Source organism: Eurypyga helias, unplaced genomic scaffold (genome assembly GCF_000690775.1).
Source record: "Eurypyga helias isolate BGI_N326 unplaced genomic scaffold, ASM69077v1 scaffold11735, whole genome shotgun sequence".
Taxonomy (NCBI): domain Eukaryota; kingdom Metazoa; phylum Chordata; class Aves; order Eurypygiformes; family Eurypygidae; genus Eurypyga; species Eurypyga helias.
The window spans coordinates 27,425-45,395 of NW_010252204.1; the positions used below are offsets into that span (position 1 = coordinate 27,425).

The window sequence follows — 17,971 nt, forward strand, 5'->3', positions numbered from 1 at the left end:
AAGCGGTTGTTCAATTAGTCAGGATGACAGCTACATCAAGGTGACATTGTCAAAGAATTTGATTTATATTGTTTTGATGACAAACATATTCTCTGAGACTGCTATACATCTTTTCAGTAGAACTCTCCTAAAACTGTTTCCTTGAGGCTGATTATTTGATTAGCCATACTTTTCTGCTACCAAAAAGAGTCATATTTGATCAGTTGTTTTTCCCTCAGTATAAATGCAAATATTGTAGTTGTTTATGTATTATGAAATATAAAACTTAGAAAAGGAAATGGTCTGTCAATTTATGGTGCAACTTCACTCTAAAGAATGTTTCATGCCTTATTCTGGTGTTGTTTACAGTGTAGTAAATCTGGAGCCTTTCCTCTGACTCCAATGAATTTGTCCTGGTCTAAAACTAGTACAGGAGATGAGAACAAATTTTATTGTCTTTCAGTTTTGTTATTTTGAACTGTGTATGGCTCATGCCTTGGCACAAATTGCTCCCTCCTAATAAGGATTTTGCTAATATCTTAAATATGAAATGTTGTCATTAGCTTCATCCTCAAGAAAGAAAACATCTAATTATCATTCTGGACTGACAAATTACCTTATTCTAAGGAAAGATCTCTTGTACCAAAATGATAAGAGATTTGAAATTACATTGGAGAGTTTTGGGAATATTTGCAAGTAGAGCTATGCTAACTTAATCTGACAGTACTAGAGTCTTTGTGGAATTTAGAGATAACAGCTTGGATCCGTTTAAATCCAATGATTTTTTGGCACAACTTGCTGCTGTTTGTTTCTTATAGATTCTCTTTCTCCACCTTTCAAAATGAAGACTGTATTTTTACTAGTCGTAAGAAAAGTTTTACATCTATCTCTTCTTTCTTACAGATTGCTGTCAAAATGAGTGAAACACCTTCAACTAGTTACTCGGTGAATCAGCCAAACTCCTCTGAGAGTGAACAAAGTTTATCCACGCGCCATTTCAATGTTACTGAACCTGTTGTGGCAAAACGGATCTGTTTCTATAAAAGCGGAGATCCTCAGTTTAATGGGATCAAAATGGTCATTAATAACCGGTCTTATAAAACATTTGATGCCTTGCTGGATAGTTTATCCAAACGGGTCCCATTACCTTTTGGAGTAAGGAATATTAGTACACCAAAAGGGAGACACAGCATCACCAATTTGGAGGATCTTGAAGATGGAAAATCTTATATTTGCTCCCATCAGAGGAAAATGAAGCCTATCAACCTGGAACAGGCTAGCAAAAAACCTCTCCCCTGGCAGATCAGTAGGCCTGTCAGCGCCCGTCGTCGAGCTGTACAATTAGCAAGGGAGAACGAAGATGGATTTGGCCATCGAGAAAGCAAAATAACAACTCCCAAAAAGATGCTTGTTTTCAAAAATGGGGATGTAAGACTCAGGCGCACCATAGTTTTGGGAAAGAAAAACACACAGACGTTTGAGGCCTTTCTGGATTATATGAGCGAGTTAATGCAATATCCAGTTGTGAAACTATATACTGTTGATGGCAGAAAGGTGAGAATAAAGATGAGTACTGACAGTTTTTCTATGATTGTTTCTAGATTATTTTTAATCAAAAAGATGATTTCATCAGTTAAAAGCTTGGGACACTGGCCTGGTGTAAGATCTAATGTGCTGAATTTCAGCTGTTTCCTTTCTATGCCTTTTCCCCTTCAAGAAGTCTACTAGCTTGGAGGAAATATACTGGAATCTTTTGATCAGGGAGAAGAAAGTGAGGAAATTTTATTTTAAGTCGTCATGAAAAAACACTTCTCTTTTTCTTACTCAGGCTTCTTTCAGGCATGTTCTCAATTTTGTATTTTTACCCTCTTATGCAGAAACTTCCTTTAGTCTTAATGTTGTTTACCTGTGATTTTTAAAGTTTTAAAATACGATAAGTAGCGTCTAATAGCCACACATATTTTATCATTACACAAATGCAGAATGGTTTGCCATTAATGACTTGGAACTATGACACCTGATTGTCTGTTATAATTTCAAACCATGGACCAGGTTCTGTATCTTAAACCCAGATGACGCAGCACTAATAATCCTGATTTTCCTCTCACGTGCAGTTTTATATAATTTTATCTCAGTGTTCTATTTGTCTGTTTAACCACAGAAAAGCACTTGTGGTATGTGGAAAGATAATTTCATGCAGAGCTCCAAGAGTTTAAGGGAGATCTTTTCTTGCCCTTCCATTTGGTGAAATTCTGTATTAGGTTGAGAAAACATCCACATCACCTATAAGACAGTGAAGTGCAGTTAGTAAGCCTTATCTTGCAATATATTGTGCAATAAATTCAAAACTGTTAGACAAGGCTCTGGGCACCTTGATCCAGTCAGCCCTGCTCAGAGCAGAGGGTTAGGCTACTTGACCTCCAGAGGTCTTTTCCACTGTATATGGTTCTGTGATTCTGTCCTGTTCCTCTGTGGCAGTTCAGGTCAGGTACTTGGGGTGTATTTTGAATTTCCCCTTTCCTCCTCCAAATATATGTTCATATGTATACCTACCTCCAAATGCATATTCTTATTCCATGGCTATGTACAATCACTGTGCAACGGTGAAATAAAATTACATAGGCAAACCCTTAAATTATAAGAAAATTTTGATATGTATCCAAGTTGTTTCTCAAAGTCTTTTTCTAATATATTTATGCAACAAGACATAGCCTCACAGAGATAGAAAGGGCCTTATAGGAATTGAAAAATTAATTCTGTACTGTGATACATATTTAATAGCCTGCTGCAAACTAATGTAGAGACGAAGAAGTGAAGATATTAAAGCATGAAAAGGATAAATCTCTCACGTTATTTTTTGTAGTTACTAAGGCAGAGAATGTAATATTTTTTTTTTTTCCAGGTTCCTAATCTTCAGGCCCTGATACTGTGTTCTGGAACTGTAGTCGCAGCGGGGAGAGAGCCTTTTAAACCAAGCAATTATGATTCTCTTGAGTATTCACGGCCTGCTAAATTGCTTGGAATTGCAAATCGTGTATTCCCAAAAGGAAATAGCAAGTCAGAAAGTGAAAATAGTAAGTTCTTTGAATTAATTTGTATTTTATTAATTCGTTTATCTCTCTCAGCATAAGACACAAACCATGACAATCTTACTAGGATCAAGGATGTTCAAAAAGGCCAGCTGAAACTGTTTATATCTGCTCTGACTCCTCTATAAGCATAAGAAAGATCAAAGTGTTAATGTTCCTTTTAAAATATAAGTTTCTGCTAAGTGCTCAGCTAGTATGCATATTTTCTTTCAGACTTATTTAGAACAAGGATGCAAATCTGTAAGTATATTTTGTTTTAATGCACTTAATGTTACTGTTATTAATTTTTTGGTGTCACAGTTAATAACAGCAGGGGTAAAAGAGAAGCCACAACCCACTCCAGGCTCTTAACTGACTGAATTTCTGGAGCAAAACTTTAGTGAAGTTTTCAGGATTTACCTTGGCAAGTGGAGGTTTGACTTGTCGTCGTCAAGCTTTTCACTTTTTCCCATGCCCCATGTCCCACATGAACAGGAAAACATTATCCACTCACAATTTCAGCATGTTTTTGAAGCTGCTTTTCCCGAAACAGAGTTTCATTCTTTCCTATATCCTCATGGCTGTGACATATGTTTTTGGGATAAGTTTGGGAAAAGGTACACAAATATGTACTTTCCCTTTGATTACTGTTGGAGTTGTGCCGCTGACAAGCTCAGTAAGAGCATTTCGTGGCCAGTGATTGATCAAGTGCGTGAGGAGCTGTTAGAGAGAAGCCAGGCTAGCTGAGTAGTCTGAGGTTGAGGAGAATAACATGCTGCCGTACCAGAGCTTTAGGTCATGTGGGGATCCTCAGCACTAGAGCATGCTGTAGGAAAGAGGTACTGTCACAGGGGAAACTTGTTTAATCCTGAGGTACCTTGTACTCTTGACACAGCTGTATGCTGCACTGGAGACCCAGGGAGCACTGTAATTGTTTCTGTACTGAGACTTTCCATGGTAATCTTGACTGTGTCATGGAGCACATTCATACATAAGACCCTTGACTTCCACTTACTCAAAGGGTTTTCTTCCACGTCCCTCGCAGTTTATTATGTCCTCACCAAGCTATTCATTGTAGTTTTTCTCAACCTTCATGTTCTTTGACTTGCACAGCTTGAGAGTTGTTTGCAGAGCATAACTAATGAGTCAAGAGAGAATGAGTAGGAACATTTTGAGACTGAAAGTTCTGCAGAAACAAAAAAAAAATCTTACCCAAATTTTGCTTTGAGCCAGACATTGAGCCTTACAAAGGTAGAAAATGTGAGTAGTTGAGAAGCTGGTAAGTTGCCTCTTCTAATCCTTAGTTAACAGCAATTAGAGAAAAGGAGAAAAAAACCCAACCTTATTTTTGTCTTTAACCTGAGAAATTCAGAAGTATCCTGTGTAGGAGACATCACTGATGACGTGGGAGCCTGAAAAATCAAATTTCAGGCACTTTGTTCCAATTTCATTTCCTGAGACAGAGAAGGTGAGATTTTTACTTTGGGAAGCATAAGGTCTGGTCTGTGTTAAAGGAGTTAGCGCAAACTTTCATTTCTGATTCAGTACATGAGAAAACATATGCCTGGGAAACTTGCAAGGCACTCTGCCTGAAATTATAGACATGTATCTATAACAGTAATATGTTAACTGTGAAAGTCTTGGTATGATACCATTTGTGACTCACTTGAGCAAAAAAAGAGTGCTTAAATTCAAGCAAGTTAATAGTAGTGCGTGTTGTTAAAATACTTTCTGCAAGTGAAACTTTTCTATTAAATGGTGACTCCTATATATTTAGGTATCAGTAGCAGTTGCGGATGTCTTTGTGTGGGTGTACATGTGCTGTTTCCCTCGCACATGTAGAACTTCTTGGAAGACAGCAAAACTTTATTTTTATCGCGTGTTCTTTTAGCTCTCACCTCTACAGTGACAACTGCTAGAGAGAGATGAGATATATATTTTTTTTAAAAGCCAAGTTATTACAGAGTAATCAAAACATGTTTTGGGAATATTTAATGTGTATGCAAACACATATTGGGCCATGCTTAAAATTCACCGAAGTCTGTAAATATTCCCATTGGTTTTACTGAGTTTTTCACCATCAGCTGTAGTACTGTAGCCTAAAAAGTATCTCAGAATGTCATGATTTAAATTCGGACTTTATAAGAAGTTCAGACACTTCAATGTTTACTTTTCTATAGAAGATCAGTCCAGATGATTGGATCTGAACCCTTTATTCATGTGTCAGTGACACTACTCACAGTAATCATATGCTGTAGATAGTTGTATTAAGCGCAGGGAGATATATGTTCACCTTGACTGACACATTTTAGCACTAACTGTAAGACCTAAGAGGAAATGATATATTAATGATCTCAAAAACACAAAGAGGAAGTAAAGTTGGTAGCCTGAAGCACAAACAAGCGAGAGCCTGTGGATCCCTTGAAAGATTCAAGACAATCTCAGCTCCCAGCTAAGTATAAAATGAAGACATTTAGCACTTCTTTAGGCTTTGGAGCTTCAAGTAAGACTGTAGCTGTGTCATTAGAAAGAACTTATTGCAAAATAAAATTAAGTGGAAAAGTAATTAAATTCTTGATTCCTTATTAAATATTGGTTATACTTGTTTCTCTAAAAACTTAAAATGAACAGCAAGATTAGCCATGTTTTTCTCTCTACTTTTTTAACACTCTGTAAAATAAACACACTTCATTATCTTCTTTTGTACTAATTTTTATCCTTCTTTTCTTTTCTTATGCTGCCTCTCTGCTGTCTCACCGTCTGGATCCTTATCCATGATATTTGTCTGCTCTACTTTCCATCTACTGAATGAATTTGGCTTCTTTCAATGTAATTGTTGGTAGTGAGAGCTGAAATGGGCTCTAGCTCAAGATCTCAGATATTCTCAGTTTCTTCTGATAAAGGTTCCAGCAATGATAACAACTCAAATGGTAACAACTCAGAATCTTCCTATGTTCCTGACAGTCATAATGGCATAGGAGGAAATCAGTCAGTTACTGGTGAAGACTTATCTGTGGCACAGTATGAAGATGACATCGAGAAATCTGTCCACCTTAATCAAGATGGTAGTATCACAGTGGAAATGAAAGTTCGATTCAAAATTAAAGAGGAAGAAACCATTAAATGGACAACCACTGTAAGTCGTGCTGGCCTTTCTGGTGACAAAAATACTGCCATTTGCAATTCTGCATTGCAAGACTGCTTATCCAATGTAAATGCATCAGAATGTATAAAACCAAAAGATGCCCCACTTTTGAAGACCTACGTTAAAGAAGAGGGAGACTCGTTGCAGCAATTCAGTGCAGAAGTGTCAGACAAAGAATCAGAGTCTGATTTAAAAACTGCTGGTTGTAATATCTGTAATAAAAATGATTCTGCAGACCTAGATGTGAGCGATGTACCTGAGGATAATATCAGACCTCACTTTTATAGGCCTCCCACCCCTGGGCCAAGGCGTGTTAGACAAAAGAAAGCAGTAGTTGAAAGTGTCACCTTGGTATCTGAGAAAGAGGTTCAGGAGAAGACAATAGGACAGTTTTCCTACAGTGAAGAAATACAGAATGGAGAAAAAAAATCTGAGTATTGTATGGTAGCTCATTCAGGTAGAAAAACATCAAGTGTCACTGATCCAAAGTTTAGGGAGATGAGTGACAACGATTTATTAAAGCTTTCTTCAGAGAATATAAAAGAAGAAATGCTTTTTAAAGTAAGCCGCAATACTAATGATTTAATAGAAAATACAAATAGGAAGACATCAGAAGTGCCTGATGAGGATGAACGGGTACAGAATATATTTGAGAAATCAGTTGTGGAACAAGGGACATATAATAGTTTAGTAACAACCTGCACAGCTAACATCAGTGGTTTCATACCATCATCAAAAATTTACCAGGCAGCTAGGCCAGGTTTAGCAGACCACATCCATAAGTCATGTGACATTAAACAAATAAAAAGATCACTGAGTTCTTTCATTAGATATTCAGAATTATGTCAGTCAAAAGAAGAAACAAATTGCAAAGCTTTTGATTTATTACCTATTTCTGAACATTCAGTGCATTCAGCCTGTCCTGGACACAGTCAGATGAAGATGATAGTACCTCCATGTAGTAAATCACCTACTGAGAAAATAAACCCAACAACTGGATCCTTTCCTACTGTTACTGAAACGGAGAATCAAATCAATATCAGGACTGAATCTGTGATGGCAACACAGCTCATTGATGACAGTCAGTCTGCATCTTCACTCACCAAAAACAAGAAGAAAAGAAAATCTTCTAACATTGTAGAGCAGGGTACATATGAAAATAAAAAAGATAAAGAAATTTCAGGGATAACTGAAAGTGAGGAAATGCATATCACCAGTGAAAACACACAGGATTCCACAACAGAGGCTATGGATAGTTATTCTGAAATACCTCAGAAAAAAGGAACAGAATTTTTTCTAAAAAACAACGATGAGTTTGTCAATTCAGACAAAAGCATATGTCCTGAAGATGAGTTCTATAACCAGGATTCAGTTGAACAAAATGGAGTATCATCTCATAAAAAACCAAGAAGTAATAGCAGCAAGCTGGCCAAGGTAAAATTGAAGTCAGGGAAAAAAAATAGTATCGTTTCATCTGCAAAGAGTGAAGATGGTCTAATGACAGTTGATTCAAACAATGAATCTGAACACAGTCAGGGTACACTGAGTACTGAGAAAGAAGGCACACAACTCACAGCCAGTTCTTTCGAAGAGACATCTAACTCACCAATGATTTCAAAACCATTATCAGAATTGCCAAAGAGTCTTAACTTTGAAAAAGATATGGAAAAGAATATTTTGGAAAATACGTCATCAAAGAAAGAGAAAAAGCAAAAGAGGATGAAGAAAAATCTAAGTAAAAGTGCAAATAAGTTAAATATGTCAGAGAGAAACATTACACTAGAGGCTCTAAAACAGGATTGTCAAGAGGAGGTTGTTGAGCATTCGCTTGAAAATTATGTCCAAACTTGGCTGAAGAACTTGTCACCAAATTCTGTCTTACCACCTATAAATAAACAAGAACGGCATATAGAGAATTGCAATGTCTCTCATTTTCCTAAAGAAAATACTGATGTTTCTAAAGATAAAGAAGCAAGACTTATCACAGATAAAGGGCATGCAACTGGAAAGAACTATCTGGATGAACATAATCTAACCAAAAAAACATTAAAGCCTATTTGTGAATTGGGAACTTTAAAAGAATCAGCCAAAGATTCAGGTGAAAACCAAACTGACTCTTTCATTCATGCTAATACAACTATAATAGAAGAAGCCAAGTATTCACTAAAATCAGAATTTCATCATGATGCTAAGGTACACTTGTTTTATGAAACACATAACAAAGGCAAAAAGATGTCAGAAGTTGATATTCAAGATACCAGCCTATGTCACAGAAAAAAATCTGAAGTTGCTGTTCAAGTTGATTGTGCAATTGTGAATGAGAAAATGGGAATTGATGTTCAGAATAGTTGCATGTCTAGCATGTTGCTACATGAACTACAGTCAACTTTGCTGGGTCTCCAGAAAGAACATAGTGGATGTATAGGAAAAGCTTGCAGCCTTTCAGATCTTTCTCCTTCAGCTTTTGGTTCTTCCTCCAATGTCCTCTTAGCTTGGCTACTTGTACTGAATCTGAGAGAGAGTTTGATTGGGACAATTAAAGATGATATGCAAAAAACTACCTGTAGCTGTTCTGAAATATGTACGCAGTTGCAATTTCTGAAACAAGACACAGTCATAGAAAAAGTTGATGAACTGAAGGCTGCCTTCTCACATTTTCAACAATCAACAGAAAATAACTTACTACACATTGGGAGACAACTCAAAAAGCAGGACTCCACACAATGCCATGAGAATATGCCCACATCTGAAATTCATAATGGTATACATTTGCATGAAAATGAAAAATCTGTTGAGCCTTGTATTCCGAAGGACAGTGTAAATTCTGCAGAAGCTCTAAAATTGACTGGTGAATTAGAAAGCTGCTTTGATATACAGAAAGATATTTGTAGAGAAACAGAGAATTTAGACTTGAGTGCTCCCAAAACACAGCTAGATGGTCAATATGCCAATACTAATTCAAATAACTGTAGCCTTGAATCAGCTTTAGAGCCACTTGAAAGAAATGAAGAAATGTCTGATAGTCTGTGTAAAATTACTCAAGACAAAACCACTGATATTTCATTCACTAATGAAGAGTCAGAAACTTCAGTAGAACCTAACTCAACAATTCATAGCATAACTTCTAATGATAAAAATCACATTTTAGATCAGGATACTTCTGAGTTGGAAGGTGAAAAAGATATACATGTTACTACTGATAAAAGTGAAGATGAGAAAGTTGATCCAAAGTCAGCAGGGAATGACAAAAAAACAAATAACCACCTTAAACTAGGGGCTGAAACTTCTGTAGAATATAGTAATGAGGATTATACTGTACAGGAAAACAAGGAAGATGCAGAATCTAGTGGAGAAACCTCTGAGAGGTTATCTACAGTCTCTCCATTATCATTTTGTTATGAATCAAAGCAAATTACAGAATGTGATATGAGTGAAGGAGAACAGAAATTGCACATAGAAGAACTGGAGAATAAAATGTTTTCAGACAGTTCTCAATTAAAAAAATGCTTAAAAAGTCCTGCTACTTCAGATTGGTCAGATTACAGACCGGATACTGAAGAGAGTGATGATAACTTTAGAGCATCCAGTGATTTGACCAATGAAAGTGGGGAGGAAGCAGTAATTGAAAAACATTATAATACTGGCTATGTAAAAAGAACTATTGAACGACTTTATGGCAAGATGGAAGCTTCATTTAAGCCTGACTTTCCGAAAGGATTTCCTTATATGTCGAAAGTATTGCAAAAGGATACTGAAGAATTCCACTCTGCAGTGGTGGAAAAATCCTTTTATTTTTCTCAAGAACCTAGTTCTTGTTCTGCAGAGAAATTGCCACATTCTTCACTACCATCACAAGAATTTCCGGTAAACATAAACAAAGATGACACTCTATTGGGAAGAGAAAATACTTCTTTACCAACACCACAAGCTACTCTTAACAGGGAAGGGACCAATTATACTAATCACCGTTTAGGGGAAGATCCAAAGCAGCATTGTCAACCCTGCATACAAGCTAATGAAGATGAAGGAATATTGATAGATAAAGGCAAATGGCTTCTCAAAGAAAATCATTTGATAAGACGATCACCACCTGAACGGGTTGGAATGTATGGTAATTTGGATACAACATCAACAGACACAGTCCTTGACACTAACAGTGATGAAGTTCCATACTCGCACTTCAGCAATCTGAATCAGTACCCAGTCCTCAATGAAATCTCTTCTTCAGAACTTGAAGACATGGCTAAACCCCCTGAAACTTTTTGCAGCTACTTCAATATACCTCATAATAGTGATTCAGACCCTTTTCAGGATGACTTAAGTACAACAAGCAAACCTAGCTGCAATGGTAAGATTACTTCCCTTCCTGCAGCAAAGAAAGAAAAGATCAAGCCATCAGTCATGGTGGGTTCTACTTCCACGCATCCTTCCATACAGGCTGATACCAATTTTCCCACCTTTACATCTGTAGAATTTAGATTGCCTGATAACAAGGTGCATCCATTGGAACAACCTTTAAACACTGAACCCATACAGTCTCAGCCGACTGATGTTAGTAATGCTAACAGAAGTGCTCTTCAGGAAGAAGATTCTTTGGATAAACTCCATGCTATATGTGGCCAACATTGTCCAATACTGATGGTGACAATAACACCAGTTAATGAGGAACAGAGAGGATATGCCTACCGAAAGGCATCTGATATTGAGAACCAGCTGGGCTCATGTTTGTTGGCCAAAAAGAATGAACATTTCCCATGGTTAGTAACAGACAAAAATAATCATGTGACTCTGAAGAATAACTGCATCAGTAAGATTGCCAATAATATTTTTAATAGGTTTTATGCTAATAACACCTTAGATTTTATTAGTAACTTTGGAATACTTGCATCTTCAACTCTGAAAGACACAAACTGTTTAGGGAAGTTATGTGTTTTAGAGGATATGAATGTAAAATCCATGGAAGTCAGCAATTGTCAAAATAATATATCCAAACAAGTACCCAATAATCTTGTGATAGGCACAAATAGTGAGCTACCCAATAGAGAGCCAAAAATATGCCAAACCCTAAGAATAAGCCTAATTCATATTGTTGGAGAAAAAATTTCTCCAATGTTGGCAGATCCAGCAGAAATCTGTCATTCTGAAACATTTCTGAAGTGTGACAATTCTTTAAATAACATTGAACATAATGCCTCTGAAAATCTGAAAAAAGAAAATGCCTTTCTTACAGAAGAGGAGGATGAAGAAAAAGAAGTAGTTTGCACTTATAAAATGGACAATGGAAACAGCAAAGTTGAGAAAGACTTGTAATAGCGATTTTGGAATTTCTATAACTTTAGATTAGTGAAAAATAAAAAAATCACAAAATAAATTGCTGAATACCATACCCAACAATACCCCCAATATGAATACAGCCCAGACCTGATAAATATAAATCACAATTGTACATTATGCTGAGATACTTAGATTACTTAGATTGCTATGGGGATGAACATAGGAAGAAAAGCTCTTCCTCTAAGGCAGTGATTTCTTTGTAAAAACCAGTTTTTCCCTGAAACGTTATCTGTTCACAGATACTCAGTTATATACCAACCATCTTGTTTGTAGAGGAACAACTACTACTTGTTAGAACAGAGAACTGAAATTTGAAATACCCACCTGATTCCTGATTTCTGTATTTCATGACATTTCAGTCTGAGAACTGTCTTTCAGTACAAACACTTTTTTCGAGAACAAAATTAATTGCTATATTTAATTTGAAATGAAAAGTATGAAATACCATTCAAATGCTGTAATACAATGAAAAGTAGGAAACAGAAAATTAAGTGTCCTGTTAATTTTGTATAAACATTATCTAATTGCTACTTCAGTTTTTAAAGGCTAACTTCAGAATATTTATGTGAGTAAAGATATCCTTCAGTCTGTATATAGGATCATCCAGACCCCAAATGAAGTTTGCCTCTTTTACCCAGAGGATACTAGAAAAGGAATGTATTTATTGATGCTGGAATTCCACAGGAACTGAGAAGGGAGACGACAGTGTGTCAGTGGACTGCCTGGCTGCCCTTGCCATATTCCCTTCTGAGGCAGCACCACTTCCTCTTAAAATTGTTCTACATACACTACAGGTTTTAGTTGCGTGTTCCGTCTTTAACCTCTGTGCTTTTAAGTTGGTCCATGTCTTTTTTTTTTTTTTTGTAAATATGTTGTATTATGAGAATCCAAGGCATAAATAATATGTTTCAGAATCTTTCAATCTGTTATTAGAATTATTTTGGATACATGTTTACAGCTTCTTTTTAATATTATGTGTATGTAGTAAGCACTTATGTATGGTTTACAATTTTCAGTAAATTATTTTAAATATAAAAATGGAAAATATTTAATGTATACTGTGATTAGGCAGAGTATTTAATTATTTCTTGGTTAGATTTTAATCCCTAACACTGCATAGTACCTTGCTTCAATGTCAATGAATATACCTGAAGAAGGAAGGTGTTGTTTTTCAGTTAGAGAATGAGAATTTGGCCATTCTGTACTCTTGGAGGCTGTATCTAGGCTAACTGGCATGTACATTCTGTGATAAGCTCTGGATCATGATCCTGTGGTTATCCAGACTGGAGAGCTAATTAAAGGCTGAGACAAAGCGCTTTTGGCCCAGAGGCTTTGATTGTCTCCTTGTGGGACAGAAGGCACATGGAGGGGAAGAAGAAGAAATTGGATCTGGAGCAAAAGGGGTTTGGAGTACAGGTAGGGAACCTAGAAGCACTCTTCAATTCTTATTAGGAATCTAGTGGCAGATCTATTTCCCCAGAAATAAATGATACATTTCTGTTGTTTGAAGCAGTGTATTCTATGTAATAAACTAACATTACCACCCTGAAACAACATATATCGTCTAATGTATTTCATAGCAAATAGCTGTGTGTTATTTCCTATGCTGGTCTTGTTTCTGATGTTTTTCCCTCATCTCCACATTCCTTGGCATTCTCCTTTGCATGCTTTCAAACAGCTCCAAGTGAAGAGTCTCAGTGGTCTTTTTTCATCCTTTTACATGTCAATACAGAAATAAAGCCTATGTTTGGAAAATGAAGCTTGAAATTACTAGAATCCAAATAAATGCCATAGAGTGTTCTGAGTACCAGGCTTTGATGCTGTAAATAACGTCTAAATGTTAGATAGACAGATCAACAGCTATATATATTCTCCATCTTGCAGTCTTTCTGCTGGATTCACAGCACCCTGTGTTTCATTCACAGCACCTTAACTTTTTCAAATCCAGGTTCAAGAACCTTTAATCAGATCCTTTTTAAGGGTTACTGAGCAAACTAAGAACTTAAAAACAGAGATGTGAGGTACTGCCTGAGGTTACAATTAGCAGAGACCACAGCAAGTGGTGAAATGATTGTTACGTTAACTGAAAGGCTTTCTTCTGATTTTAGCGTATTGACTGAAGAGAAGGAATAAAATGGCTACTTCAGAGCAGGACACAAGTTTGACAGTGAGATGAATCATACTGTCATAGGGTTTATATATTCATTAATGGTTCAGTGGCTGAGATATGCAGATAAAATAAAATCACTTTCATTAGGTAAGACTGGAGAAGGCTGAAGAGAGAACCTCACAATGCTGGTGACTAGGGCGACATACTGATTGACAGAGGGAAAAACACCATGAGGAATAATATGAACTATTTGTACAGGTAGCTTAATTCTGAAAATTAACTGCAAAAAGCATAGAGTCTTTCTGAGTAAGTCAGGATAATATATACTTGGAAGTGACAAGCATATTAAGTAACATGTAAAGAACAGGATAGAAAACAATTCAGTAGGCATTCAAGGGCTTTAAATAGATTATGCCGTTCTTCTAGAAATAATTCATTTCTTTGTCTTGCCACTACTAAAAAAGAAGCAGCCAACATAAAATATAGCTCACCCTCCCAGAAAGTTTCAGTGTAACTAGTTCAGCCCCATGCTAGAAAGAATTTTTGTCAATTAGGTAAATAATTCCATTTAGTTACTAAACCTTATTTTAAAACTTGTTATCTATAGTCATTACAGCCTCTACTGGAGGGATGTTCTAGACCCTGAGTCCTTCTTCTGATGTCTGTCTTAACTGCTTTCTAATTTCTACCCTAAGTCTAGTCATGATTAGTTTATATACCTGTGTCCCAAAGCCATCACTGTCATTTGCTTAGATATGTCTTCTTCCTTCTTGGTATCTATCAACAAAATCAGACATTCTCTCAACTTTTTCTCCTACATAAACTTTTTCTCCATTTCCTCTAATCAACATGGTTGTCTTCCTCAGGACCTTTTCCAGTTCCAACAGATCCTTGTTTGAATATGGTTACCAGAACTTTATGCAGTATTTAAAAGATTATGTCTCTGAACTCTGGGACACTAAAATTACTCTACTTAGCAATCTTTCTCTTGGTGCATCTTACAGTGACATCGAGGACTCCCATCTTCTCTAATTTTTAAAGTGATAAATTCCCTGTTCATAACATTAGGTTTTGGTACTGTTTTAAAAATGCATTTCTTTGCACTTTATTCTGTTATATATTATCCCTTTTCAAATACTTTGGATTTTCTTATCCTCTTATACTTTGAAAATTCTTAGCGACTATGTTACAGGAATTACCTACTTTATGAAATCCACATAAATTCCAACACTCATTCCCGAGAAACTTACTAGTATCCCCACAAATAAATGCTACTCATTTCTGCACAAACATGTGAGGAGATCAGTTACTGGGACAATGGAAGTCTGAATACCTTGTGCCATGTATCTGCAGTAAACTGATGCTGGTAATCTTTCTTTTCTGGTTAGCTGTATCTATCTGGAGACAACTGTTCATTTAAAGTTGGGTCAAAAACATTACCGAATATTGCTTTGGTGTAAGATACATGGGTTTTAGTCTCTCAGTCCATTTCTCATCCCATTTTGATTTTCCCTTTTAAATTTCCCATTCCATAGTCCATTCTTGTAAACAGTGCTGAAATTTCCCAATCACCGTATGTCACCATTCTTATTGAAAAGAACAACCAAAAGGCGATTTTCAGTTTATTGAAAGGCATGATTAGTTTGTCTTCTCAAATTCAGCACATAGGGTACACTGCCCTTCTTTGCTTATTCTCTTTTAATGTGTATGATTAAATAACCTTTTTACTAGTTTGTTTCATTTTCCTTGGCTATACTACATTTTGACTTTGTTAGCTTCCTTCCTTAGTTTTGAAAATTTCCCATTTTTATGTCAAAGGCTTTTTAGACTGATTTTATGGTGAAACAATATAAACATTGATGAATTTAAAAAATAATACAAAAATCTGTTTCAGTAACAGTCAAGACTAAAATTTCATTTAAAGACAATATTTTCCAGGGTTTTGCTTTTTTTTTTTTTCAGTAATATCTCACAATGAAATTTTCAAACGGGTCATTGCCACCACATGACATGCTTATATACAAAACAGTTACATAATAGAGAATTTATAGGGTATCTTTACTACTTCTGATCTGCAAAAAAATGGTCAAACAGGTCTACTGACTTTGCCGTGAATATTCACATATGGGTAGAGGTGAAGACTGGAAACTATTAACTGGAAAGGTTCCAAGAGACTGAAAACAGCATATTGGAGAAGAAGCCATTGCACATAGTGATCTATAGTAATCAGTACTATTTCTAGTGTGACATATATGAAGTTGGATGACATGGTTTTTGCATATCTAAAAATGTATATACCATAAAATCTAATCAGAAATGACTGATTTCTCAGAAGTGTTTGGATCCTCAGTTTAAGTGTATAGAAGTAATACTTTGGTGTCATTTATTGGTTTTCATTTCTGAAATGCATAAGGTTTTTTCTGTTTACTTTATGAAGAAAGAAAGACCATTCAATTTTTTAATTTATCACTGTTAAATTAGTTACTTGACTTTTTAGCACCAATGTTATCAACTATCATTAGTCTAATTACCATGTTAATCCACTGTAAGAATTAGGGAACCTATTTAATGCAATTTTCTTACCTTAATAAATTAAATTAAGACAGGAGGTTAGATACACCTACATGGAGTGACTTAGATGTTGTGTACATACACCAGTTTCTCAGTTATAAGCGAGATTAACACGGAGGATTATATGGTCACCTGTCATCAGTTGTGGCTCACAGAGCCAAGCATTATATTAGTATCTCCCCATCTGTCCCCTCAGAGCGTGGGAGAGAATGTATGTTTTAATAGTTACTGATTCTGCAATACCACATTTCCCAAGGTATGTGTGTTTTAAACACAAAGCACAGTGACCACACAGATGGAAAAATTTCCTCAATCGGTATAGCCCAATGGTTATGGCAAGACACAAACAAGACTTAGAGATCCTACTAAACAGAAGGGACCTTAAAGATCATTAAGTCTCATTAATATATTAAATTTCATAATGTGCTTTTACTGTGCCTTGTTTTCTGCCTTTTATTAGAAGTGGTATTAATTATTCAGACTTCACTGCTAAGTGGTATGGAGGACATATTCTCAACTAATTTATTTTCTAGATACAAATATACTGACAAGCACCATGCCTAGGTCAGCCTAATTATCAATTTCTTAAATTTATTTTATTTTTGGACATGGCTAAACATGAGCAAATGAAGATATTAATCCTACCTTATTTTTTTTCCAAAATGCCACAGAAAATTATATGCAAATTCCTCAAATCCTGGGTTTTACTAGTCCTCAAATAAAATTCTGCTGAAGCATAAATTTGCGATCGACGTCCCTAACTCCTTTAAGAAAATGTTCATGGCTAGCACTGAATATACTGCGTGACACTCAAAAGTGGTTTTGCTGAACCTCACAGCAGAACTGCAGGGTAGCTTATTGCCTGGGGTTTAAGATACGCAGATTTATTTTAAGTATCTCAAATAGTCAATAAACACAAAATTAATCATATCATGATGAGCTTACTCACCATCGTTATATTATTTTTCAGTGTTTTAGTCAGAGCAGACAGGATCAAAGATACTGTAATGGCAGGAAAAGTCACTTTTAGTACGTAAAACGCGTAGCATAGGTGAGTCGTGAGATGATAGGGGGCTTCTGTAGTCAGTAAGGCCCCTTGTTACTACTGCTTTACTTTAAAGGAAGTTCTCTTTTAAGAAACATTGATATTAATCAGTGGTAAAAAAGGATCTTAGCAAGCTTGACAGGTGCTTAAATGTATATCATTTGAGATGGGTATCAACTAATAATTGGGAGTGAGGGTGTTTTCTTAATATTCCTTCCTGTTATCAGCCATCCTTCAGTGATAACTTTTCCCTTAATTCAGTGCTATTGATACTCAGCTTCCTCTAAACCAAACCTAAAGCCACATACTTGGTCTTGATAATTATCAAATTGAATCATGGAAAGATGCCAACGCTGCAATGAAAGGATTTGTTGGTAATCCTTCAGTGGATTCCAAACAAGCTGTTACATCTCTGTAACCCATCACACCTTCACAGAGATACAGATCCTTTCTTAAAGAGGTCTCTTTCAGCAGAACTAGTTTGCTTTGAGAGAACCTAATTCTTGAAGTGATGAGTTTGTAACTCCAGAGCTACCTTTGCTCTGCATTGGGCAGAGCTAATATTTCTTAAGTAAACAGAAAGCCGTATTTGACACAATTTAATACAACATTTCAAAACTGTGTTTGAAAAGTGGCTTACGTGCATGCAAATTTTACTTTGTCATATGGCGTATGCATAGTAAAAGATGTGAATGCAATCTGACATTTCTTTATTTTTG

General features: G+C 36.0%; 1 protein-coding gene across 1 annotated transcript in view; it reads left to right on the forward strand.

The window, feature by feature from the left end:
* Positions 1–894: 894 nt before the first annotated feature.
* The window catches only part of RP1 (retinitis pigmentosa 1 (autosomal dominant)), a gene marked incomplete at its 3' end in the record, with an annotated part of 34,175 nt that continues 17,098 nt past the window's right edge, over positions 895–17,971 (forward strand). The window contains exons 1-5 of the mRNA XM_010152287.1: positions 895–1,303; positions 1,340–1,533; positions 2,882–3,053; positions 5,891–7,729; positions 7,958–10,999. Of these exons, the coding sequence (XP_010150589.1) occupies positions 895–1,303; positions 1,340–1,533; positions 2,882–3,053; positions 5,891–7,729; positions 7,958–10,999 (5,656 nt within the window). The remainder of the gene's footprint in view (positions 1,304–1,339; positions 1,534–2,881; positions 3,054–5,890; positions 7,730–7,957; positions 11,000–17,971) is intronic.